The sequence below is a fragment of the Garra rufa genome, chromosome 15, assembly GCF_049309525.1.
Source record: "Garra rufa chromosome 15, GarRuf1.0, whole genome shotgun sequence".
NCBI classification, from domain to species: Eukaryota; Metazoa; Chordata; class Actinopteri; order Cypriniformes; family Cyprinidae; genus Garra; species Garra rufa.
Genome location: NC_133375.1, coordinates 31,161,735 through 31,169,049, shown reverse-complemented (window position 1 = coordinate 31,169,049; position 7,315 = coordinate 31,161,735). Strand labels below are relative to the sequence as shown.

The 7,315-nt window shown below is 38.9% G+C and overlaps 1 protein-coding gene across 1 annotated transcript; it reads right to left on the bottom strand.

Moving 5' to 3' along the window:
- Positions 1-3,625: 3,625 nt before the first annotated feature.
- On the bottom strand, positions 3,626-6,530 carry dmrta2 (DMRT-like family A2). The gene is made up of 2 exons (XM_073819408.1): positions 5,650-6,530; positions 3,626-5,310 (listed from the first exon to the last, which is right to left on the bottom strand). The coding sequence occupies exons 1-2, from the start codon at positions 6,116-6,118 to the stop codon at positions 4,454-4,456; spliced, it is 1,326 nt and encodes a 441-aa protein (XP_073675509.1). The 5' UTR covers positions 6,119-6,530; the 3' UTR covers positions 3,626-4,453.
- Positions 6,531-7,315: the final 785 nt, after the last annotated feature.

The window sequence follows — 7,315 nt, the reverse complement described above, 5'->3', positions numbered from 1 at the left end:
CGAAGACCGTGTGTCAAACGAATTCATCTTTCACTTGTGGTGTAGTGGAGGGTATACGCAGGTATACGGCGTATACCCACTTCTTTATCAGGCGGATTTGCGTATACCCACTTCTAAATCCCCTCTAATGAGCACTATTAGTGTCCTGCATTAGCCAAAATCATGAGAGTCCACAACATCCAGTCATATGTGAATAAATGCAAATATTCACTAAGAACACCCAATAAAGACAGTGATGCTGCAGTCAGGACCGTGGCGTCGCCTTGCTTTTTGATTGCGCCAGCTCCATCTCCCGCGTCCCAGTAGTGTAGCGCGGGGCACAAACTACCGCGGGGTTAGTTTTAACACTTGTGGTTTAAATATTTCCACACATGCTAGCTTAACCAAATTTCCTACTTGCCATAGCAGCATATGGAGAGAAAAAAGCGCGCCAAAATTTAAAAGCCTTTTGAAGATATCGCTGAATATTTATTTTATCATAGTAAAAGTAAATTTCTGGCTAAAGTACTGTTGTGCTCCCGGTTGTTTAATGTTCGTGGAGGCGTGAAGGACAAAACACAACAACGTTATTCCGTTTGAGGAACTTTACTTTGTAAAATATGACTTACAACAGCGGGATTAATGCTCTTGCCCAGTGCAAATGGGTTTCCATCAGCATCGGAGCCTGCGAGCATACTGGCGTCTGGCTAATATAAACAAAACAGCGAACTAATCCCTACGTGATTACGTGACAGCATCTGATTGGACAACACAGAACTCACCATTTACACATACAAAACGACTGTAATTTAACTTGCATTTAATAAACGAACACTATAACAGTACACTTTTCAATTCAGTTTTAAGTATTCATTTAAAATGAGACAAATATGCTATTATTTTAATCTCCAATTCGTTATTTATCAGTTTCGCAAACCACCAGAAGACACTAACCTCTATTATATTCCAGTGGCGCAGATGGGGAACGTTTTAACACTGTGTGACAATATGCCCCGCTGTTATTAATCTATGCTATTCTATGACATTAGCGATGTAATTTACACTAATTACTTTTATGGATTTGTATGAGAAACCACAAGAAACAGGTGAATAAAGGCTGACAATCAATGTTTAATGTTCAGATGTTATTATTTCAAGTAATGTAAAGCATTTTGGCTGGTTTATGTGTGTGGTGTTCTATGAGAGTTGTGTGTGGAGGGAGGGGGGTGTTTTTCTGAATGTCTAAATGTGTTTCATCAATTTGTCCACATTATTTTGAACTAGTGTACAGCTGTGTGTTGCGATCAGGGCCGTTCAAAGCATGGTTGCGAATGTGTTCATTGTCAAACGCAAAACTTGACTTTTTTTAAACATCATTACTTTATTTGAAAAAGTTAACACATGTATTTTATTGACAAAATATTTGAGTTTGTTGTGTATATTTTTTTCATTCGATCAGATAACATTTTAAGCTGTCATATGGTCGTGTTACAATGTGCCCCTCAAATGTTACAATGTACCCCACCTACGGGGCATGTTGTCACATTTCACTTCCTTTCTTTTTAGGTAAATAATGAAAAACGTATACACTGTAAATATGAAACAAAGCCACATATTTTTACTAGACCAGTGTGAAAGTAATGTGGACAAAAATTGTACTCTGAGCCCACGTGGTTTACATAAGGGGGGGGGGGGGGGCGTGGGTGTTTATAAAATAAAGCGTATACCCACTTCTCCAGGCACCACTACACCACTGCTTGAGTCACATTAGCGTTGTAGTACAAAACGTAAACGTCTCTTCAAGTGATAGGCCAACACAGGCCTATTTTATTTTATATCTAAATCGAAAACCGCTACTCTAATACAACGCTATTAGAAATTCCCGCGTGAACTCGAGAAAGCGTCTTCCGGTTCGGCCTATAAATTGACGTCGTATAGACAGAACAGCTGTACCTCTGTCTATTCTTGATACATTTCACCGCAAGGTGGCAATATTATCAAAGACAAACCTATTAGACGAGTCACCTGTGAATCCACTGACCATGTCCACATTCTACCATATGAGGGCGACATACTCTCGCATTGAAGGGCAGGAATTTTAACATGATGGCCAAATTCTGAAACAATTTCAAGACGAGGGAATTTCACAATGCAGTTTGTCAATAGTGTCATTTGTAGTGGCGTTTTAATGGCTCTTTAAATTAGTAATTGGTGTGAATTTTATTATAGTTTAGAATCATAATATCACAACTCTTTTTACTTGATATCTGCAACGAAGAAACCATAATGTTGGCTTTTGTTCTACTATAAGAACAAATAGAACAAGAACAAGAGATAATATTTGTTTGTTTGTTTGTTTGTTTGTTTGTTTGTTTGTTCATAATTTTGAAAATAATAAACTTTGTATTTTAGATGTAGCCTAAATTGACAGCAAGAAAATTCACATATTATTAGTATTCGTTGCATCTAGCACTATTTAAAATATTAATAATAAAAAAATAATGTACCATAGTTCTGTCTGTTCTCTTTCTGAATAAGTAAATGTAAAATTAAAAAGATAAACAGGCATCTGTATTTCAGTTATTCTCCTGCAAGGAAGTAAAAATAAATTTAAATGAACCTGCTAGCTTGGTAGCACTGAACACAGACAAACAAAATTTGGCAAATAACATTTTTGTTTCAAAATACAACGCTTTTGTTAAATGTTAGCGAGAAAAACATGCACAAGTTTTGAATGTATTTTAGCATATATGTTGGCTACGTTTTTTTGTTTAGGTAAAATAAACTTGATAGTTTAAAATAATTGTGTCGTAAATCGTTTGACTTAAAATATAGATAGGCTAAATCTATAGACTACAATTTAGCATTTATTCGTTTTATTTAGGCTATCTATTAAAATAAAAAAATTTTTATTAGATTTACAATACTACGCCTAACGAAATTGTAATATTTATGTGGACTGTAAAATAAATAAAAACACTAAACCAAATTAAATCCGAGTTGAAGAAAAAGCACCCGGGCTGAGAAATTTATCTAAAATTTATTAAAACACTATCTATGTCAATATTAAACAGCCCGAGAGAAGGGTCTGTGTTATCATGCACCTCATCAAATGTGCATTATGAACATTGGAGTGCTCGGTTTCTCCGTTAAATGAAGGCACACTGTCAATCCGACACTGCTGTTTACACTGTTTTATCTGCGGGGAGAAAGTAAACACTTGAGCTCTGGCGAGGGGGATTATGTCTCCATGGCATCGCGTTTCAATAGTGCAGCTATACACTCGTCGTGCGAAAATACAGTGGACTCCTGCTTTTGAGACTGTCTCTGTTTAGAGGCTTTCATTTTATCTTTTAAAAGAGCTTATAATATCATCTCTGTTTAGCTTTAGAAAAAAAAATACCTCGGTTATATTGTTATAAGTATTAACAAATGTACTTTTTAAAATGTTTAGGAATTTGGAAACTTTTGTTTCTTTGAAGCATATTGATTATTGTTGAAGTTTGTAGTGTATATATATATATATATATATATATATATATATATATATATGCAAAATGTGTTTTGAAATAGGTCACAATGCCCCAAATGCTAGAATATGGATAAACAAAAAAGAAACTATTTTAATGCACAAAACACCAAAACGTAAGAATAAAATAACATTTATTTTTTGCAAAATTTACACAGAGAAATGTACACTTCGCAACGCAGCAAGATTTCATCCAACAAACAATCGTTTTACATCTTTTTTTAGATCCCTTTTGATGTTTTTCTGAAAAAATGACTTTGACAAATATGACTTTATCATCAAGAAATGCAATATACATTATTTAGTCGTGTAACACAATATATCACTCACAAAGGGAACACAAATGTCTACTTGAGCCAGTAACCATATTGAATCCACAGAACTTTCGTTCTGTTGAATGAACATGGCACGATTTTACAGACACTGAGCAGAAAAAGAGTGAATAATAGACGTTCCACAATAACAATAATGCTAGAATATTCCCTTTTTTAAATGATGAAGCAAATTATTTTTTCTAGGAATTGCACTATTATCACACGGGGGCTTAATCCGTTCGGTAAATAATCTAAATGGATTGTAACAAACGTGAAGGATTTTAAAATACACAATTTACATTACTCGAAAATACTATGGTTACCCTGCTAAAGGTCTAAAATAATTCCCCTCCGGCTCCTTTTGCGTTGAGGCAGTGTCAGTAACGCCATCCTGCAGTAGGATGGATAAAAACTACTTTAACCTTTACATGTAACCATTTTCTTTTTCATTAATCACAAACTTCAAAGAAGCCACGACCACCAAACACATTTTTTCTGGTGATTAAACTAGACGTATTTTATATACAGAAACAAGAGGCCCGTGAGTCTTTAATAAGGATGCGGAATCTTTAGGCCTGTAAGAGTCTTTAAAGACAAGAAACACTTTTGTCTACAATTGGGAAACACTATCTCACTGTTTCTCTGGAGTGTTGTTGACCAGAGGACCATACAGTCCGTTGGTGTAGCTCTGATCTTTATGCAAGAGAGTCCTGTCTCTGATCAAGTCACTGAAGGCATAGTCCATTGGCGGCCTGAAGCCTAAAGCTGGCATCAGACCTGTGGTGGAGTATGGAGCCATGAAGGCCAGGCCTCTGCTGTGAGCCGAGTACGCCAGCCGGAGTGGGTTCAAGCCCAAATGCGTACTGAGAGGATACGTGCTTGGGTCGGAACCAAAGTGTGGTGCGTTGGGTTGCAGCGGAGAGAAGGCAGATCTATTGCTGAGGGTCATGGTTCCAGGTAGCATAGGCCGCGGGGTGGACGACATGGGCGGCTGTACGCTCTGCAGCATCCGTTCCGCCGTCCAGGACTCTTCTGGGCCCTTGGCTTGACCGCTATTGTTGAGGATTTGCTCTATGGCCTGCACCACGTCTTTGCCGCATCCCTGCAGCACAAGCTCCAAGACGCTGCGCTTGTGGTTGGGGAAAACCCTCGTTAGGATGTCGATGGCGTTCATCTGTCGCGATGCGGCGGAGGAGGGCGAGGGCTCCTGCTCGTCTTTATCTGTATCCGAGCCGGAGTCTGAGCCGAGCGGACTGATGGAACCTGGCGTCTCGTCGCCGTCTTTTAATTGTTTGGCGATGGGGGAACTCACGATGGACTCGCGGTCACCGTTTTCCGAACCCGAGCCGTGACGCATATCTGGAGAGGACATTCCTGGAACGGATTCGGTGTCTGTGGATACGGACTTTCCAGCCGCTTGCTGTGGGGTCACTGATCCTGGTAAAGATGTCTTGGGGAATAGCTCAAACTTTTGGATGTTGGATTCACCTGAAATAGATTGGTCAACGTCAATAATTGCCATCAACTAATACGCCTTTTTCTTTTTCTTAGATTGTATTAATGAAACTTGGTATTCAACTAAATGAATTTACATGGTTCACTACTATTTGTATAACATATACACTATAAATATTTAATTTTTTAATTAAAAGGTACTTTATAGCGCATTTGGTTTTGGGGTTGCTATATAGCTTCTAATGTTTCATTAGAGGTTCTTTAGATTCTGTATAACACATTGCATAAAACAATTTCTAGAGAATATATCAAAATATTAACTTATTTTTTAAGCATTTATATTTGTTTATGAGTATAATTTTTTTCACTTACCAGAGTTTGTTTCGCTGCTAACTGGGCCAAAGACCTCATAGTTTTGCCGGGGAGGTATGATGCCATTGGCAGCGGCCAGGGCCAGACCCTCTGCTGTGCCGTAGAGCAACTGGAGTTCCCTCGCCTCGTTCTCCTCTTGCGCTTGCTGTCTGCGGAGCGCAACCTGAGCAGCCATGACGCGCTGTCTCTCGGCGATCAGAGTGCATTTGGCACACATGCAGTCCTTCCATCTGCAGTAGCGCTTATGCCCCTTTAGCGCGGACACCACGCCGTGATTCCTGCACCGGGCGCACTTGGGCGTTCGTGGGTACTTCTCCGTAGCGCGAAGCAACAGCGGCGGGCCCCTTAAGAGGTTACCGGCCATGGAAACCGGGATGGAGGCGGCAGCGGCCGCAGCAGCAGCAGCAGCGCTAGGATGAACCTGCGACCCTGCCTGGGAGGCGGGTGAGATCTCTGGACGAAGATCCATATTCTCCGAATCAACAAACAGCCGATCGATAGGTTAAAATACGTGCGCAACTGAAGTCTTCGATCGGAGACGTTTCATAAGCATTGAGCAGAATCGATACACGGCGAATTTCTTCAGCACAGCACTTGACGAAGAACACAGCCTGAATGCCACTGTCCAAGAAGAGATCAGAAAATACTTATGATTGCTTATGGAAGTCCTCTTTTTCCAGCGAGATCTTCAACTTGTTGCGCGCAGTCCACAAGCAGCCCAATAAACTCTTAGAAATGAAACATACGTTCAACACATATAAAATCAATTTTGAAAGCACTAAAATCCATCGAAGGTAATGCAAAACTAACTTTAAACTCAAAGATCAGCCTACAGTCTGAGACAGAGCAGAGTTTGCTGCTGGAGCCAGTGTGAGACACTAACTTCCTCGAGAGATCTTCAGTGGATACAGATCCCTCTCGATCTATTGTTGCGCCCACGTTTTCATTAGACAAATTTGACAACAATGTGGCGCCTGTCATTGGCCAAAGGGGTAAGGAGCGATCTGATTGGCTTGTCTCTTTTTCAACTGTGTCCACCTGCGTTCTTTTCTCAAATAACAAGCATCACGCAGAGCTAAAACATAAAACTTTTATCATAAGAAATTATTTACTAAAATACGGGCAATAGATCCAGTAAGACAATTGACTATTGATACTATAATCTTTAAACGCATTGTTTTACGATTTGGCATCGACTATCATCAACTGCCGTTTAAAGAAAATAGCTGTTAAAAAGTTTATTAACGGGATTTTTTTTAGACTTTTTTTTTTTTTTTGCAAAAAAAATGAAGGCGTATTTTTTTTTATTTACAAGCAAGTATTAGCCAAACTAAGGTACATATTTTTTTTTTATCTTTCGAAAGACATGATTTTGTTCTAGGGATATGCTGTAGAGAAGAGCAAGTTCCTCGTAGAATGACGTCAATATCGATAAAGGCAAAACGGTAAGTTGTCACGCTGGATTTTAAGGGCAGTTCGTTGTTTGTAATTGTTTACTGTAAACATTGTTAGGCTACGTCGTTTGAAATTGTCATTCATTTGTAGCATTCATGTAGAACTACTGATTTAAACGCAGACTAGAGTCAAAAATGTTCAATGTGTGCTTGGCATTTCTCATCGATATAAGTAAATATTCCGATATTTCATTGTAATCTAATTATTTAAT